The sequence below is a fragment of the Hypanus sabinus genome, chromosome 27 (genome assembly GCF_030144855.1).
Source record: "Hypanus sabinus isolate sHypSab1 chromosome 27, sHypSab1.hap1, whole genome shotgun sequence".
NCBI lineage: Eukaryota > Metazoa > Chordata > Chondrichthyes > Myliobatiformes > Dasyatidae > Hypanus > Hypanus sabinus.
In genome coordinates this window covers 3,480,494-3,501,265 of record NC_082732.1, presented here as the reverse complement: position 1 = coordinate 3,501,265, position 20,772 = coordinate 3,480,494, and the positions used below count along the sequence as shown (strand labels likewise).

The following is a 20,772-nucleotide window of genomic DNA, read 5'->3' as shown; positions in this document are numbered from 1 at the left end:
TCTTCCAGTGAGGACTGCCTCATGGACCTCTGGATTTCTCCTCTTGAAGCCAATAATCAGCTCCTTGGTTTTGCTGACAATTATGTTAATATGGCACCACATCAGCCAGATTTTCAGTCTCCCTCATATATGCTGATTCATCACCAACTTTGATTTGGCCTACAACAGCAGTGTCATCAGCAAACTTGAATGTGGCATTGGAGCTGCCACACCGTCATAAGAAAAACGTGAGTATAACATGGGACTAAGCACACAGTTCTGTGGTGCACATGGAGATTGTGGTGATCTTCAATAAACTTTCACCCTCTCACCTTAAATCTACATGCTCTAATATTTACATTTCTACCCTGAGAAAAAGAGTGATATCTAACCTCTATATGCCAGTCATTTTATATACTTTTAACAAGCCACCTCTGAGCCTCCAAATCTCCAAGAAAAACAATCCAATTTGCCCAACGTATTCTTTTAGCCAATATGTTCCAAATCCTGGTAAAACATTTCTGCACCCTCTCCAAATTCTCCGTATCTTACCTGTACTATAGCAACCAGAACTGGACACAATACTCCAAATGTGGCCTTAGTAAAGATTTATACAACTACACCACGACTTCATAATATTCATTATTATTACCCTGACAAAGAAAGAATCAGAATCTGAATCAAGTTTAGTATCACAGGCACATGTCGTAAAAATTTGTTTTGTATAGTTCATTGCACTACATAATAAAAATATATTCTTATAAGAAATATTTATATTAAATTAGTGCAAAAAGAGAGCAAGCAAAGAAATGAATGGTGATGTAGTGTACATCAGTTTGTTGTTCATCTGATGGCAGAGTGCAAGAAGCCCTTGCTAAAATGTTGAGTGTGTCTTCAGATTCCTGTACCACCTCCTTAACGGCAGCAGTGAGAAGAGGGCATGCCCTTGGTGATAGGGGTCCTTGATGATGGATGCCACTTTTTAGAGGCATCGCTTTTTGAAGATGACCTCAATGCCAGAGAGGCTCAGTCCTATGATATTTGCAATTTTCTGCAGTTCTTTCCCATCCTGTTAATTGGCCCCTCCATAACATACAGTGATGCAAACAGTCAAAATGGCTCTCCACAGTTCATCTGCAGAACTTTGGTGACAAAGTTCAAAATAAATTTGTTATCAAACGGCACGTCACTATAAATGACCATGAGATTAATTTTGTTGTGGCCATACAAAGTGAATTCAAGAAATGTAGTAGAATCAATGAAATACCGCATCCAACAGAATAGACAGAATCAGAATCAGGTTTATTAACACCAGCAGCAGATTAATGTAGTACATGATAATATAGAAAGACAAATAAATAAGTAAATCAATTATATTAAGTATATATATACACACACACACACACACACACATTAATTAGATTAAAATAGTGCAAAAGCAAATAATATACTCAATAAAAAAGAACAGAAGTTCATGGGTTCAATGTCCACTTAGAAATCATGTGGCAAAGGGGAAGAAGCTGTTCCTGAATTGCTGAGTGTGGGGCTTTAGGTTTCTGTGCCTCCTTCCTGATGGCAACAGTGAGAAGGAATGCCCTGGGTGATGGGGTTCTTTAAAAATGGGTGTCGCCTTTTTGAGGCACTGCTTCTTGAAGATGTCTTGGATACTACAGACGCTAGGACCTGAGATGGAGCTGACTAATTTTACAATTTTCTGCAGCTTCTTTCAGACATGAGCAGTAGTGCCCCCCCCGCCTCCCCATATCAGGCAGTGATGCAACCTGTCAGAATGCTCTCCACGGTACAACTATAGACATTTTTGATGTTTTAGGTGACAAATCAAATTGCTTCAAACTCCGAATGAAATACAGCTGCTGTCTTGCCTTCTTTATAGCTGCATCGATATGTTAGGACAAGGTTAGATGCTCAGATATCTTGACACCCAGGAACATGAAACTGCTCATTCTCTCCACTTCTGATCCCTCTACGATGATTGGTTCATGTTCCCTTCTCTTACCCTTCCTGAAGTCCACAATCAGCTCTTTCGTCTTACAGACACTGAGGGCAAGGTTGTTGCTGCAACTCCACTCAACTAGCTGGTATATCTCTATTCTATATGCCCTCTCATCTCCATCTGAGATTCTACCAACAATGGTTGTATTATCAGCAAATTTATAGATGGTATTTGAGATACACCTAGCCACACGGTCATGGGTATAGAGAGAGTAGAGCAGTGGGCTAAGCACATACCCCTGTGGTGTGTTACTGTTGATCATCAGCAAGGTGAAGATATTATCACCAATCCATGTAAATTCTGGTCTTCCAGTTGGGAAATTGAGGATCCAATTGGAAGCTCAGGTTCTGTAGCTTGATCAGGACAGTGGAAATGACCTATAAGCAATGAACAGCATCCTGACACAAGTGTTTGTATTGTCCAGGCGATCTAAGGCCGTGTGAAGACCCACTGAGATTGCATTTGCCATTGACCTATTGTGGCAATAGAAAATTGCAATGGTCCAGGTCCTTGCTGAGGCAAGAGTTCATTCTAGCCATGACCAACCTCTCAAATTTCATCACCATAGATGCCACTAGGAGATAGTCATTAAGGCAGATCATATTACTATTCTTAAGCACTGGTATAATTGCTGCTTTTTTGAAGCCGGTAGGAACTTCCAACCACAGCAGTGAGAGGCTGAAAATCTCCTTGAATACTCCCGCCAGTCAGTAAGGCTCTGAAAATTTGTGCCAACCAGGCACAACATCAGGCCCTGCTGCTTTGCGAGGGTTCACCCTCCCAAGCCATCAGAGGGGCAAAGCATGCACACGCCCAGCTAATCCACAGCCACTTCCAGGAGAGCGGAGACACATGTGGAAGGGCATCCAGGACATCTCCAATTACAGGACAACATCACCTGACTGTGCAGGTGATGCCTCCCTCAGATGTGTTATTGTGCTGAATAACTTCTACGCCTGTTTTGAGGCAGAAAATGATGTGGCGGCGAGAAAGTCCACCCCTCCTACAAATGACCAGGTGTTGTGCCTCACCGTGGCCGACGTGAGAAGAACCCTGTGCAGGGTCAACCCACAGAAGGCTGCTGGACCAGACAACATCCCGTAGAGTGCTCAGAGGATGTGCAGACCAGCTAGCAGATGTTCTCACTGACATCTTCAACATCTCCCTGAGCAGCGCCACTGTTCTTCAACATCTCCCTGAGCAGCGCCACTGTTCCAACGTGCTTCAAGGCCGCCACCATCGTCCCCATGCTGAAGAAGTCATCAGTGTCCTGCCTAAATGACTACTGTCCCATTGCACTTACATCCATCGCCATGAAGTGTTTTGAGAGGCTCGTCATGAGGCATATCAAGACCCTGGTGCCCCCCTCACTGGACCCCCTGCAGTTTGTGTACCGTCCCAACTGCTCAACAGATGATGCCATTGCCATCACCCTCCACCTGGCCCTAACCCATCTGGCCAAAAAAGACACACATGTTTGGATGCTGTTTATAGACTTCAGTTCAGCATTCAACACAATCATTCCTCAGAAACTGAATGAAAAGCTGAGCCTACTGGGCCTGAACACCTCCCTCTGCAACTGGATACTAGACTTCCTGACTGGGAGACCTCAGTCAGTCCGGATCGGGAGTGAGCACAGGGGCTTCCCCATGGCCGCGTGCTCAGTCCACTGCTGTTCACTCTGCTGACCCACGACTGTGCTGCAACACACAGTTCGAACCACATCATCAAGTGACACGACCGTGGTGAGTCTCATCAGCAAGAACAACGTGTCAGCTTACAGAGAGGAGGTGCAGCAGCTAACGGACTGGTGAAGAGCCAACAACCTGGCTCTTAACGTGAATAAAACAAAAGAGATGGTTGTTGACTTCAGGAGGGCACGGAGTGACCACTCCCCACTGAACATCGACGGCTCCTCGGTAGAGTTCATAAAGAGCACCAAATTTCTTGGTGTTCACCTGGTGGAGAATTTCATCTGGTCCCTCAACACCAGCTCCATAGCAAAGAAAGCCCAGCAACATCTCTACTTTCTGCAAAGACTGAGGAAAGTCCATCTCCCACCCCCTCATCCTCATCACATTCTACAGGGGTTGTATTGAGAGCATCCTGAGCAGCTGCATCACTGCCTGGTTCGGAAATTGCACCATCTCAGATCGCTTGACCCTGCAGCGGATAGTGAGATCAGCTGAGAAGATCATCGGGGTCTCTCTTCCAGCCATCACGGACATTTACACTACATGCTGCATCTGCAAAGGAAACAGCATTATGAAGGACCCCGTGCACCCCTCATACAATCTCTTCTCCCTCCTGCCATCTGGGAAAAGGCTCCGAAGCATTCGGACTCTCACGACCAGACTATGTAACAGTTTCTTCCCCCAAGCTATCAGACTCCTCAATACCCAGAGCCTGGACTGACACCTTGCCCTATTGTCCTGTTTATTATTTATTGTAATGCCTGCACTGTTTTTGTGCACTTTATGCAGTCCTGTATAGGTCTGTAGTCTATTGTAGCTTTCTCTGTGTTTTTTTTTTACGTAGTTCAGTCTAGTTTTTGTACTGTGTCATGTAACACCATGGTCTTGAAAAACGTCTCATTTTTACTATGTACTGTACCAGCTGTTACGATCGAAATGACAATAAAAGTGACTTAACTTGGCTTGACTAAAGACAGCCTAACATCAGCCTCTGAAACAGAGATCACAGGGTCACCAGTGCAGCAGGGATCTTCACAGCTGGTGTTATATTTTCCCTTTCAAAGCAGGCATAGAAGGCATTGGGCTTGTCTGGTAGTGAAGCACCATTCATGCTATTGGGTTTCACTTTGCAGGAAGTGAAGTTTTGCAAACCCTGCCAGAGTTGACGTACATCTGATGTCACCTCCAACCTCGCTCGGAATTGTACAGACCTAGGTCACCAGACTTAAATGCCACAAATCTTAGCAGACAACAAACCTTCTGGTTCATCCACAGCTTTTAGTTTGGGAATGTACAGCAAGTTTTCGTAGGCACACACTTATCCACACAGATTTTAATGAAGTCAGTAACAACTGCTCATCCAGACTTGAAGATGAATCCCTGAATACAGTCCAGTTGATTCCTGTGCTTCCCTTATCCATACCTTCTTGGTCCTCAGCACTGGTGCTGCAGTCATCAGTCTCTGCCTAAACTTAGGGAGTAGAAGTACAGCCAGGTGATCAGACTTTCCGAAGTGAAGGCATGGAATAGGACGGTAGGCATTCTTGATGGTGATGTAACAATGATCCAGTGTGTTGTTTCCCCTGGTAGCACAAGTGATTTGTTGATGGTAATTATTTAGTGACTTTTTCAGGCTGGCCTGGTTAAAATCCCCCAAAATAATGGTGAAGGCATCAGGGTGTGCTGTTTCGTGCATGTTGATCACATTGCTCAGATCATCTGAAGCCTATCTGACATTGAGCTGAGATGGAATGTACACCATTATCAAAATTATTGCAGAAATCTCTTGCAGCTGGTAAAATGGGTGGCACTTAATTGCGAGATATTCCAGGTTTGGTGAGCAGAATTGGGACAACAATGATACATTTGTGCACCAAGAGGAGTTGAGCATGAGGCATACATCTCTACCTCTGCTTTTGAGAGACCTGACAGTCCTGTCCTGACATTGATTAGTTAACCCGTCAATCTGAATCACTGAATCCGGTACAAACAACCAATGAACAAAAGACCACAAACTGCAAATACAAAAGAAAAAAACAATTATATTTATTATTGTTTTTTTCTTTTGTACTTGCAGCCTGTGGTCTTTTGCACACTGGTTGAATGCCTAAGTTGGTGCAGCCTTTCATTGTTACTAAGAAGAAAGAAGACGAAGAAAGCCCTTAACTCTGAGTGGAGTCATCAGGATGCCGTTGTGACGGCGCTTTTTAAGCAGGCTTTCTTATTTTTCCAAGGCTGAGTTGCAAGCTTGATGTTCAACCCAGCACGGATGGAAAGCGGGCAAGGGAGATGGCTAGATTCAAACTTGGGAGCCTTCACTCTTAAGTCCAGTGTTGATGCCACTATGCCGCCAGCCATTGTTTCTATTACTATGCATTTATTGTGAATGCCCACAATTGTATAAATCTCAGGGTTGTATTAGGTGATATACAGTACACATACTTTGATAATAAATTTACTTAGAACTAAGTAGAGCAGGATGCTATACACACAGCCTTGCGGAGGAAATGTTGCCAATCCGAACTGACTGGTGTCTTCAAGTGAGATAATTGAGGATCCAACTGTTCATGGTCTTGAAGCTCATTGGTTAGTTTTAAGGGGATGATAGCACTGAATGCCAATCTGCAGTTGATAAAGAGCATCCTGATATATTCTTTTTTGCTGTCCAGGATTTGATATAGTTCATTACCAATTTCTCAAAGCACTTCATTACAGTGCATAAAATGCTAATGGACGATAATCACTGAGGCAGGTTACCATATATAATTGACATCTGTATAATTGATGCCTGCTTGAAGCAGGTGGGCACCTCAGACTGCTGAAACTAGAGGTTAAACATATTGGTGAAACCTCCAGTCAGTTATTCAGAACGAGTCTTTAGTACCCAATCTGGCCAGGTGCTTTCCATGGGTTCACAATCCTGAAGGATGCTCTCATGTTGGCCTCAGGGACTGAAATCATAGCATCATCAGTCTCTGTGGGAGTTCGTGAAATTTCCTCCATGTTTTGACAGTCAAAATGAGCATAGAAGGCTCATCTGGGAGCAAACCCTTGTTGTCACCTATATTACTTGGTTTCACTTTGTAAGCAGTAATAGCGTTCAAGCCCTGTTGAGCTTCCTTCAGCGATACGTTTGGTCTGGAATTGCCATTTCACATGAGATGGCTTCCTGAAAAAATCATAGCTGGACCTCTTGGTCACCAGACCTGAATACCACTCTGAAATAGCCCTCGGTAGACTGTGGATCTCATAGTTCATCCATGGCTTCTAGTTGGGGAAGACTAAATGATTTTGTGGGGGAACACTCCTCTATGACTGTTTTTATAAAGTCTGTGACAACAGGGTGTATTATTTCAGATCCTCTGAATGAGTTCTTGAACATGGCCCAGTTCACTGATTCAATGTAATCCCATAGCTGCTCCTCTGCCTCCCATGACCACCTCTTTGTTGTCCTTATCTCTGGTGTCTTCCCTTCAGTCTCTGTCTGTATGCAGGTAGGAGAAGGACAGCCAAGTGATCAGATGTCTCAAAATGCAGTCTAGGCATTCCTAATTGTAGCATAGCAGTGGTCAAGTATGTTGTGCTGCAGATTATAAGCTGATGATAACTAGGCAGAGATTTCTTCAAACAAGTCTGATTGAAGTCGCGAACTATGATCTAAAATGCATCACGGTGAACTTTTTCTAGTTTGGTGATAGTAACATTTAATATCTCATGTGCCTGATTAATGTCAGCTTTTCACGGTAGGTAAACTGCAGTCAGGATCATGGAGGAGAACTCACTTGGTAAGTAGAAGAGTTGTCACTTAATTGTTATAAGTTCTAGATCGAGGAACAAGAGGTTGACAAGACAAAGACCTTTGTGTCCAAGCACTACAGAGTGTTCGTCATTAAACAAAGGACCTACCCCCCCACCCCATTTTTTGCCTTCTCCCAATCAGGGGATTGGTCCACCCTGTGTACCAAGAAAACCTCAGGTCTTATCAGTGAATTAGGTATGTTCAGAGTGAGCCATGATTCCATGAAACACAGAATGCAACAAATCCTTATTCCCTCAGCAATCATGCGCTTAGGTCCTCAATCTTGTTCTCCAATGACTATACATTTGTTAACAAAATACGGGGTAGAGGAACTTCCATTTCTTTGCATTTCAGTCAGGCTTCAAGTCCTCCCCTCCTCCCTCTCTTCCAGCCACAGTGATGGACTTACATCCACTTAAAGGAGCTATACCTGCATGATTGATAGTTAAGTCCACCAAGCTTGGAAAATCACTAGTTCATTCAGACAGTTCAAAGTAACATTGCTTAAAGGAAACTACAGGCTGCAGATTGCAGTGAGAGTAATTGAGAAGAGGTATATTTATAAGTTTTGTAAGCAGCCTGCAACACATCACCATTGTTCACTGGCACTATCTTGGCAATCTGAGGAGATATACCAAGTCTCCTCAAACTCCTAATGAAATACAGTCAGTGTTGTGCTTTCTTTGTAACTATATCAATAGGTTGGACCTAGGATAAATCTTCAGAGATGTTGACACCTAGGAACTTGAAGCTGCTCATCCATTCCACAGCTGATCCCTCAATGAGGACATGGTGTGTGTTCCCTCATCTTGTCCTTCCTGAAATCAACAATCAATTCCTTGGTCTTACTGACATTACGTGCAAGGTTGTTGTTGCAACACCACTTGACCAACTAATCTATCTCACTCCTGTACGCCTCCTCATCTCCATCTGAACTATATACAACTATGGTGAAGGGGTGTTTTTCTGAGTGGAGCTCTGTGACCAGTGTTGTTCCATGAGGATCAGTGCTGGGATATCTACAACTTGGATGAAAACTTAGGTGGTCCGATTAGCAAGGTGACAGAAAAATCAATGGAGTTGTGGATTTCCCATGTCTGATTCACCACCTCCCCTTCCACTTGTGCTGCAAATTTCAGAGAGCAATGCACTTGCACCCCAAGATTCCCATGTTACTCCTGAAGGTTATGTAATGATTACCAAAATGAAGCAGCTCACACTTGCCTGGATTAAACTCCATCTGTCATTTCTCCACCCATGTTTACAGCTGGTCTGTATCCTGCTGATTCCTTTGACAATCTTTCCCTCAATCCACAACTCCATTGATTTTCAGCTAAATTATAGAGGTCCCAGCACTGGTCCTTGCAGAACTCCATTGGTCATAACTCTACTCAGAAAAATACCCTTCACCACTGTTGTTCATCACCAATCTTACTTTGGATCAAACTTTCCATCTCACAGTGGATAGCCTACCACGAGGGACCTTGTCAAATGCTTTACAATAATCCACGTAGACAAAATACACTGTCCAAAACACATCAAGTATCGTCAACTTCTCTAAAATTTCATAACAAACTTTTTAAGTCAGCATTTTCCAAATTCAAGTAAATCTTGTCTCAAAGAATCTCCTACTGTAATTTCCCTACCACTGATATAAAGTTCACCAGCCTGAGAGTGGGAAGGGTGCAGGGAGAAGTGAATCACTGTTGGGAAAAGGGGAAGACAAAGGAGAGGGAGCAGGAAGCACCGGAGGGACATTCTGTAATGATCAATAAAACAATTGTTTGGAATCAAGTGACCTTTCCTGGTGTTTCAGGTCACTGGTGAGTCTACACCTGTGTTACTTCCCACCCCTGGCACTTCTTTTCTGCACATCTCTCACCTCTCCCATGGCATACCACCTCACCCTTGCCAACATCCTTAGCTCCCACGAGATTTACAAACTCGCTCTTCGCTCCACACTGACAAATAGAGTACTGTACAAAAGCTTGAGACACCCTAGCATATAAGGCTTTTGCACGGCACTCTGGATAAAGAGGGTCAGAAAATGAAGGTGGAATTTAACTCTCACAAGCTCGATATGGGATACTAAACCAGTGTAGGACGTACATGGGGAACTGCAGGGCACTGGGGATTGTTGATAAACAGACACCTGTGGGTATAAGTACATAATTCACTGAAAGTGGCAACACAGGTAGGAAGGAACGTGGCTCCTAGTCCACTTATCCTCTCCACTGATTTTCCACATGGCATTTATCACTGCAAGCGTGACAAGTTCTACACCTGCCAATACACATTCTCCATGGATGTCAGGGTCATCTACTGGATCCAGTGCTCCAGTTCAGGTCCTCCATAGATACTGCCTGACTTGGTGAGATCCTCCAGTATTTTGTGTATACATGGTAAGCTTGCCTTTGCAAGCCAATGCACTGAGTACATGAGTTGGGATGTCGTGATGCAGTTGTGCAAATATGATGAATACGCTGAACATGGAGTACTGTGTGCAGTTCTGGTTACCACACGAGTATGATTAAAATAGAGGGAGAGCAAAAACAATATTCACAAGGATGCTGTCTAAATTGGAGCTCCTGAGTTATAAGGAGAGATTAAATAGGCTGGGTCTGTTTTCCCTGGAGCAAAGGAGGCCGAGAGGAAACATGATAAAAATGTATTAAATTGTGAGAGGCATAGATAAGTAGGGAGCCAGAGTCTGCTCCCATGGTAGTAACGTCTAAAACTAGAGCCAATAGGTTTAAGGTGAGAAGAAGGAGATTTAAATGGGATCTGAGGGGTAAATTTTTTACACTAAATAAGCCGCATACCTGAAATAAGCTGCAGTTAAGGTGGTGGAGACAGGAACAGCAAAAACATTTTAAGAGACATCTGTATGGGTACTTGAATGAGCAAGGCATAGAGAGATATGGGATTAATCCAGGCAAATGGGATTGGAATAGATTTGCATGCTGGTCGACATAGGCTCAGTGGGCTGAAAAGGCTTGTTACTATGCTGCATAACTCTATGACTCTACTGTTCCTACTGGGAATCTGATAGGGCACTACCATCAACTGCAATGCTCACACAGTTATGTTAAAAACCGTAACAGATGCCCAGTTCCTATATGGTTTCTTCAAGGCCATTCCACATTCCCATTAAGAGGCACAAGAGAGCTTTCCAGTCATTTTGCTGGAATAAAGCCCATGTGTGGAGGGAGGACCAATGCTTGAGCAAGGTGCAAGGCAAGCTGTCCATCAAGAGGTTCAGAATGTTCAACAAACCTAGTACATTGATAGAGAAGCTTATTCCATGAGTACACATTATCACTTCCTCAAAACTCTACACCAAAACTAACATTATATCTGATTTGAAAACTCTATTTGATTCAAAAGCTAAATGGAAGTGTGAAGATATGTTCATACTCACAAACATTAATCTGTGCGCATGAATGCTTAAACTTCAATTAATAAAATCCACAAATTATAATTACATAATTTTTTTTTAAAAATCACTGAAAAATTTACTCAGTGAAAAATTCAATACAGATTTCACAAGCAGTTGTTAGACAAAATATCCTGGCACTAAAAACAACATCATTGAATATTCCACCACAGCAAAAAGCAATTGTAGATTGGTGATGCTTTCAGATTTTTAACTATGACTGACCTGTCAAAGACAAACCTCAAAAGCTGCAAATTGAGGGTTCTTGGGAGGCTGAGAAGTTTAATTTTTCTGGTGGCATTCTGCTTATCTTGACATTCATCACAAAAATACCTATTGTCCCCCTCCAACTTTTCTTCCTGAAATAAAATCCAAGATTAGCAAAAAGAAAGCAAAATCATTCAAAGCAAATTTTACACGCATTAATTAGTTTCTTAATTAGTCAGTGATGTTTATAAAATTAATGAACATCTATATTTCAGTGTTCTAAATCAAAATGAATTTCTATTTAAATAAAAACACAACACACACTTGGCAATATTACATAATGTAGCAGCGTGACATGCAGGACAAGGCTAAAACTTGATGCACCAAACATCACATGGATTCTCACATGTTTTGATTAAACATTCCACAAAAAGTTAATAGCAAAGAGGAAGGACGACTGGACTGAAGAAGTGAACTGTAAACTATACACAATGAAGGGAAGTATACTGATGATAGAAGGAATGGTGCAGCATGACACAAGGATAGCAAAACTGGAATGTACTTAAAATTAAAAAGGTGGATTTGAATGGAAAATCAAAAATGTGAATTTAAATCTTAGGTCTTGGGGGATTAATAAGGTAAGTGTAGCAGAATTTGGACATTGAACTTTTATAGGAGAGAGACCAAGACTGAAGTTTGTTATAGCATTGGTGGTTGGAATTTTCCTGTGACTATCTTATTTTAAAAACACATCTAATCATTTCTTTACCCTGTCCCGTAGCTTTTACGTGATTCATTCACAGGGAGTTTTATCAAAGCCTCTGAAAATCTAAATTTGCAAGAACACCCTTTTCCATTTTTCAGAAGCCAAGGTGGTGCATCAGCTTGCACATTGTTTCTACTCTGCATACATAGATATTTAAATACAAGAGGAAAACAGAGAGCACATTTATGATCAAGGAATACAGCAGACAGTGTAGCTATAATTAATTGTATCTGCAAAGGAAACAGCATTATGAAGGACCCCATGCACCCCTCATACAATCTTTTCTCCCTCCTGCCATCTGGGAAAAGGCTCCGAAGCATTCAGGCTCTTACAACCAGACTATGTAACAGTTTCTTCCCCCAAGCTATCAGACTCCTAATATCCGAAGCCTGAACTGACACTTTGCCCTACTGTCCTGTTTATTATTTATTGTAATGCTGGTACTGTTTTTGTGCACTTTATGCAGTCCAGTGTAGGTCTGCAGTCTAGTATAGCTTTCTCTGTTTTTTTATTACGTAGTTCAGTCTAGTTTTTGTACTGTGTCATGTAAACCATGGTCCTGAAAAACTTTGTCTCATTTTTACAATGCACTGTACCAGCAGTTAGGGTCAAAATGACAATAAAAGTTGACTTGACTTGACTTGAATTGTGCATATTTTGTATGCATTAAAATAATGTACGCTTAGAAATACTGAACAGTTGGATGAAACTATCAACCTTTGCTGCAGTAAAATTTTAAATCAACTGGTCAGGTTAATTATAAAACTGCACAGCCAGAGCAGCTGCATGGGTTTTAATCTATTTCCTATAAACAATCCTTAACAATATTTCTTCCTGTTTTTCTTTTCTCAGAATACACTTGATCATAAATCATGGCCTGTTTAGGAATCCAACAGACGTCAACAACTATTCCAGAAATTCTGCTTGGTCACAAATTAACTGATGAATTTACCTCAAAGATTGATAATAAAATTTAAGATTTGTTCAACAGAGATAACCAAACTCTGAACAGCAGTAGGTTTAAGAACCTATTGCTGTAAGAACACAAAAGGAAACTGAGGTTTAAAAACATAAAAAAAACTAATTACTAAAGGTAACTGATCACAAACAAGATAAAATCTGCAGATGCTGGAAATCCAAGCAACTAAAGGTACTTAGTGGGTCAAACAGCAGCTGTGGATGGAAAGGAACTGCAAATGTTTTGGGTCAAGACTCTGCAACAGGACTGAGAGTGGAAAGGGAAAGTAGGCTCATATACCACATTTCAAACTTCAGGCAATGCTCATCTCTTGCATTCCTCCCCTCGTTCTTTCCAATCAATCCCAGTCCCCCTATTTTTGTTCCCTTTTTCTTATAAACAATCTTTAACAATATTATCAATCCTATGGCAATAGTCATCAGTGATACAGATTGTTTAGTTCTGTTTCTCTTTTCTCCTCAGAAAACTACCTAGCATTCAGTATCAGATTTGTTTCCTGCTCTTGCAGCTTAAACTGCATCTGAAGGTCCATGGAAAGGAATCAATTCCCCATGAGCAAGAAGTTCTTCGACTTGTCTTTAACTAGCCGTGCCACCACACAGATCCCAATTAATCTTCTTAGAACTTGGAAAAATATGTTATATTCATGCACACTGCTCATCTGTGTCTAATCATATCTTTTAATTGTTAATATATATGCTCTATAATTGATACAGAAATAATAAATTCACAATAATGCATTTCAAGGTGAGTATTTACACAGGCAGGATTTTTACCCCACAGTGGACTTGAATGAAAATTAATAGAACTATATACACAATTTTTCAATCTCATGCCAGTGGGAATGCCAGGTTTAATATAATAAGGAACATGAGACTTCTGTAAACTTCACAACTTTTGGGGCAAAGAGACCAATACAGGTGTCTCCCCCCCCCCCCTTACAAAGGTAGAGCATTCCTATGAAACCTTTCTTAAGCCAAAATGGCATAAAATGAAGAATCATTAACTTATATGGGGAAAATTTTCATAAAAGTGAAAATCCTCTTTGTAATGCGAAAACAGGTTACTAATGTAGGCCTTTTGTAAAAGCGAAGCGGTGTAAAGCGAACATTTGTAAAGCAGGGGACACCTGTATTATTGAAATTTAAGACAAAGACTCCTGCTTAATACAGATGAATATATGTAGTAGGCAAGATACAAATGCTTAGCAAGAGCTAATCTACCTTTAATTCGCCCAGATAGATGCATAATTACCTTCAGAAACTCATCAATGCAATCTGTCAGCTGCTTATGTCCTTGGATATTTAACTCCAGTTCATAAAAACGGGATAACAGCTTAGACTCACGGCCACACTGATTACACCTGAAAGTAAGGAGAGACTTTTGATTAAGTGGAGGTTAAAGTAATGACCACTTTTAAAATGGCAATTCTGTAAAACGCAAGAGATTATGCAGATGCTGAAGGAACTCAGCTGGTCAGGCAGTATCTATGGAAAGGAATGAAGAATTGATGTTTCAGGCTGAGACCCTTCATTGCTCCACACATCAGAATTCAACCACTAAATTATTGGGATAAAAAGTCCTGAAATCAAGTGACTTTCATTTCTTCTTATTAATATGAAAAAAAGTTTCATACTGCCATTGAAATAGGTTTTCAACATATGATCAGAACACTTGGCCTGTTTAGGAATCCAACATATGTCAACTATTATTCAACAAATTCTGCTTGGTCACAAACTAACTGATGAATTTACTTCAAAGCCTGATAATCAAAAAATTTGCACAAGCAAGGTGATCAAATACCTACCCCTGTTCAAGTGTTAAATAGTGCTGTAAGAACAGGAAAGAAACTGAGGTTTAAGAACAGAAAAACAAACTGTTGAAAGTATTTAGTGGGTTGAACAGCACTTGTGGATGATAAAGAACTGCAAATGTTTTGGATCGAGATTCTGCATCAGGTCTGAGAGTAGACAGGGAATGTAGGCTCATATCCCACAGTCTACTTTTCGAACTTCAGGCAATGCTCATTTCTTGCATTTCTGTCCATAGAAAGATTTAAAACCTACAGCACAATACAGGCCCATCGGCCCACAAAGTTGTGCCCAACATGTCCCTACCTTAGAAATTACTAAGTTTAGCCGTAGCCCTCTATTTTTCTAAGCTCCATGTACTTATCTAAAAGTCTCCCTATCATATCCGCCTCCACCACCATTGCCGGCAGTCCATTCCACGCACTCACCACACTCTGAGTAAAGAAACTTACCTCTGACATTTCCTTGGTACCTTCTCTCCAGCACCTTAAACGTGTGTCCTCTTGTGGCAACCATTTCAGCCTTGGGAAAAAGCCTCTGACTATCTACATGATCAATGCCTCTTACCATCTTATACACCCCTATCAGGTCACCTCTCATCCTCCGTCGCTCCAAGGAGAAAAGGCCGAGTTCACTCAACCTGTTCTCATAAGGCATGCTCCCCAATCCAGGCAACATCCTTGAAAATCGCCTTTGCACCCTTTCTATGGTTTCCACATCCTTCCTGTAGTGAGGCGACCCAAACTGAGCACAGTACTCCAAGTGGGGTCTAACCAGGGTCCTATATAGCTGCAACATTACCTCTCGGCTCCTAAATTCAAATTCCATTATCGATGAAGGCCAATACACCATGTGCCTTCTTAACCACAGAGTCAACCTGCGCAGCTGCCTTGAGCATCCTATGGACTCGAACCCCAAGATCCCTCTGATCCTCCACACTGTCAAGTGTCTTACCATTAATACTATATTCTGCCATCATATGTGATCTACCAAAATGAACCACTTCACACTTATCTGGGTTGAACTCTATCTGCCACTTCTCATGCTAGTTTTGCATCCTATCAATGTCCCACTGTAACCCCTGATAGCCCTGCACACTATCCACAATACCTCCAACCTTTGTGTCATCAGCAAACTTACTAACCCATTCCTCCACTTACTCATCCAGGTCATGTATAAAAATCATGAAGGGTAAAGGTCCCAGAACAGATCCCTGAGGCACTCCACTGGTGACTGACCTCCATACAGAATAAGACCCCTCTACAACCACTCTTTGCCTTCTGTGGGCAAACCAGTTCTGGATCCACAAAGCAATATCCCCTTGGATCCCATGCCTCCTGACTTTCTCATTAAGCCTTGCATGGGATACTTTATCAAACGCCTTGCTGAAATCCATATATACTACATCTACTGCTCTTCGCCATCAATGTGTTTAGTCACATCCTTAAAAAATTCAATCAGCCTTGTAAGGCACGACCTGCCATTGACAAGGCCATGCTGACTATTCCTAATCATATTATGCCTCTCCAAATGTTCATAAATCCTACCTCTCAGGATCTTCTCACTGGTCTATAATTTCCAGGGCCACCTCTACTCCCACCCTTGAATAAAGGAACAGCATTTGCAACCCTCCAATCCTCCGGAACCTTTCTCGTCCACACTGATGATGCAAAGAATCTCGCCTCCCACAGTAGCCTGGGTTACATCTCATTCGGTCCCGGCGACTTATCCAAATTGATGTTTTCCAAAAGCTCCAGCACATCCCTTTTCTTAAGATCTACATGCTCAAGCTTTTCATTACTATCACCAAGATCCTTTTCCATAGTGAATACTGAAGCATTAGTACCTCTGCTATTTCCTCCGGTTCCATACACACTTTCCCACTATCACACTTAATAGGTCCTATTCTTTCATGTCTAATCCTCCTGCTCCTCACAAACTTGTAGAATGCCTTGGGGTTTTCTTTAAACCTGCCCACCAAGGCCTTCTCATGTCCCCTTCTGGCTCTCCGAATTTCCTTCTTCAGCTCCTTCCTGTTAGCCTTATACTCTTCTCGATCTCTAGCATAACCTAGGTCTCTGAACCTTTGTATTTCTCCCCTCATTCCTTCCCATCTATCCCAGTCCAACTATTTTTGTTCCCTTTCCCAGATCCACACCTCTCCACATTTCAGTCTGGTTCCATCCACCCACAATCAACACACTTCACCCACTCACTGAATCCACTTCCCTCTCTGGCTCCAAATGTACATCTCTCACTAAAATCATTCCCACTGTTGCCTTCCTGCCAAATCACATCGACCCTCCATATCCCTCACATCCATGTAGTTTTCTGACCTTTTTTAAAATATTGCAATTGAACCTGCATCCACCACTTCCACACTTGAAACATCTTGAGTGAAGAAGCTCTCCATCAGGATTCCTTAAATATTTAGTCTCACCCAACGTCAGTGGAAAAAAAAAACCCTGCTTGTATTTACCTTATCTACACCACTTTCAATAAACTATGGACCCATATTCCCAGATCGCTCCATTTTACTCCACTCCTTAATGCTCTACCGTTCATTGTGTAAGTCCTACCCCGGTATGTCCTCACAAAGTGTAACACCTCACTCCCGTCTGCATTAAGTTCCACCTGCCACTTTTCAGCCCATTTTTCCACCTGTCAAAAATCCTACTGCAAGCTTTGCTAGCCTTCCTCACTGAATAATATGCCCCCAAGCTTAGTGTCATCAGCAAATTTGTTGATCCAGTTTGCCATCATACAAATCATTAACATAGCTGAAAAACAACACATCAATGATTTGGTTAACAATACGGTTAAGGTGTTTAGAAATTTGTGAATGACACCAAACTTGGTGGTGTATTGAAGAAGTTTATCTAAGATTACAACACTGTGAGGTAATGTTACAGTTATATAAGACCTTGGTTAGATCCCACTTGGAGTACTGCGTTCAGTTCTGGTCACCTCACTGCAGGAAGGTTATTGGTACTATAGAAAGAGTTCAGAGAGTACAAGGATTTTGCCTGGACTGGAGAACATGCCTTATGAGAAGTTAAGTGAATTTGGCCTTTACTCCTTGGAGCCACAGAGGATGAGAGGGGACCTGAAAAAAATTTATAAGATGATGAGACGCATTGATCATGTGGATAGCCAGAGGCTTTTTCCTGGGGCTGTAATGGCTAACACGAGGAAGCATAGTTTTAAAGTGCTTGGAAGTAGGTACAAGGGAGATGTCAGAGGTAAGTTTTTCACACAGACAGTGGTGGGTGCATGGAATGCACTACCAGCGAAGGTGTTAAGAGGCAGATACAACAGGGTCTTCGGTTCTGGGAGAACAGAAAGCTGACGACACACACCAAGATTGCAGTCTACAGGGCCTGCGTCCTCAGCAAACTGTTTTATGGCAGCAAGACCTGGAGCCTCTACTTCAGACAACAGCAGCGTCTCAACATCTTCCACCTTCGCAGCCTGAGACTCAACCCGGACATCAAGTGGTGACTGAGTCACCAACAATGAGATCCTGGCCCATGCCCAGGTACCCAGCCTCTTCACCCTACTCCAACAACGCCGCCTCCAGTGGCTGGGCCACATACACCACATGTCAGATGGGAAGATCCCGAAAGATCTGCTGTACAGGGAACTGGCCTATGGCAAGAGAGCACAAGGGTGGCCCCATCTTCATATCTGCAAGACAGACATGAAGTCACTGAACATGAACGTCGAGAGGTAGGAGGACATTGCAAGTGATTGCTTTCACTGGAACTACGCAGAGGTCTAAAAGGAGAAGAGAAGCTGAGCCTTGCTGCTGAAGGAAAGCGCACTCGCCGAAAAAACAGCACCAAGACAACACCAGAGGACAGCGCCTTCAAGTGCAGTTGCTGCAGCTGAGACTGTCACTCCCGTGTGGGCCTCTACAGCCACAACAGATGCTGCTCTACCAACACAGACTGAAGCAAGACTTCCCAGGCACAGATCCATGGTCTCGCTAGACTAACGGATGCCATCATCATTTTAAGAGACTCTTAGATAGGTAAATGAAGCTTAGTAAAAAAGGGGGTTCTGTAGTAGAAAAATTATAGGCAGTTTCTAGAGTAGGTTGCATGGTCAGCACAACATCGTGGGCGAAAATGGCCTGTAACGTGCTGTAGATTTCTAAGTTCCTATGAGTACACATTGGCAGATGACATTTAATGTGAATTAAGTGTGTGATTATTCACTTTGGGAGTAAGAACAGGAAGGCAGATTTTTATCTGAATGGTGTAGAGTTAGGTAAGGGAGAAATACAAAGAGATCTAGGAGTCCTTGTTCATCAGTAACTGAAGGTGAATGAGCAAGTGCAGCAGGCAGTGAAGAAGGCTAATGGAATGTTGGCCTTTATTACAAAGGGAATTGAGTACAAGAACAAGGAAATCCTCTTGTATTTGTAGAGAGCCCTGGTGAGTCCACACCTGGAGTATTGTGTACAGTTTTGGTCTCCAGGGTTAAGGAAGGACATCCTGGCAGTAGAGGAAGTGCAGTGTAGATTCACGAGGTTAATTCCTGGGATGTCTAGACTGTCTTACACAGAGAGGTTAGAGAGACAGGGCTTGTACACGCTGGAATTAAGGAGACTGAGAGGGGATCTGATTGAAACATATAAGATTATTAAGGGATTGGACAAGATAGAGACAGGAAATATGTTCCAAATGCTGGGAGAGTCCAGTACTAGAGGGCATGGTTTGAGAATAAGGGGTAGGTCATTTAGGACAGAGTTAAGGAAAAACTTCTTCTCCCAGAGAGTTGTGGGGGTCTGGAATGCACTGCCTCAGAAGGTAGTGGAGGCCAATTCTCTGGATGCTTTCAAGAAGGCGCTAGATAGGTATCTTATGGATAGGGGAATCAAGGGATATGGGAACAAGGCAGGAACCGGGTATTGATAGTACCCATGATCTCAAAATGGTGGTGCAGGCTCAAAGGGCCGAATGGTCTACTTCTGCACCTATTGTCTATAATATATTTTGACAGTAAATTGCTACTTAAACAATATCAACATAATTCAACATAACTCCACCTGAAATTTGTGAGTATCTCTATTTAAATGGGCATCTATCTCTTGCCTCCAATATTTATTCTACTTAACCCATGACCTCTGGCTGTAGTCCCACCCAACCACAGTGGAAAAAGCCTGCTTGCATTTTCCCTCTTTATACCCCTCATAATTTTGAATACCTCTATCAAATCTCAATATTCTACATTTTAAGGAATACAGTCTTAACCTATTCAATCTTTCCTTATAGCTCAGAGCCTTCAGACCCAGCAACATTTACTCTGTATTCCTTCAACCTTGTTTACATCTTTCCTGTAGGTAGTTAACTAAAACTGCACAAATAAAGCCTTACCAATGGCTTATACAACTTCAACATAATATTCCATCTCCTGTACTCAATGCATTAATTTATGAAGGCCAGTGTACCAGAGGCTATCGTTACAACCCTATCTCCCTGTGATGCTACTTTCAACAAATCTGAAATGGCAGCTCCTCTATTTTATGTAGTACTGTGCACAAGTCTTAAGCACAGGAGTTTTTTATATAAATTTTATTTTAGATGTTTATTTTTGTTTTCTGTATTAGAGCGTCTGCAAAATAGAGTAAACTAGATTTTCAAATATGAATTTTCCAAAAAATTAGATGTTTCAGAAAAATGCTTGTACTTCATTAAAGGAAGTAATATCTTAAGTAACAGATGACTTTTCAACTAAAAAGCTTCATTACTTTGTAGGTATATAACCCAGTGCATGATTAAACAAAGATAACATAGAGATGGTATATATAATATGATTAAACAAAGATAACTTAGAGATGGTATATATAATTATCTGGATAGACAGGGTCTGATTAAGAACAGTCAACGTGGATTTGTGCATGGAAGGTCATGTTTGACAAATCTTATTGAATTTTTTGAAGAGGTTATTAGGAAAGTTGGCGAGGGTAAAGCAGTGGATGTTGTGTATATGGACTTCAGTAAGGCCTTTGACAAGGTTCCACTGGATGGGAGATGCCAGAGAGTAGTTGTTTGTCAGGTTGGAAGCCAGTGAGTAGTGGTG

The 20,772-nt window shown here is 41.9% G+C and overlaps 1 protein-coding gene across 11 annotated transcripts in view; it reads right to left on the bottom strand.

The window, feature by feature from the left end:
* The window catches only part of usp48 (ubiquitin specific peptidase 48), a 242,993-nt gene that overhangs the window by 127,728 nt on the left and 94,493 nt on the right, over positions 1–20,772 (bottom strand). For all 11 annotated transcript variants that reach the window (XR_009508155.1, XR_009508157.1, XR_009508156.1 and 8 more), the window contains exons 6-7: positions 14,129–14,237; positions 11,148–11,281 (exon numbers count right to left, since the gene is read on the bottom strand). Coding sequence is in view for 4 of the 11 variants with exons in the window: in XM_059951677.1 (XP_059807660.1) it covers positions 11,148–11,281; positions 14,129–14,237 (243 nt within the window). In the remaining 7 variants the exon portion in view is untranslated. The remainder of the gene's footprint in view (positions 1–11,147; positions 11,282–14,128; positions 14,238–20,772) is intronic.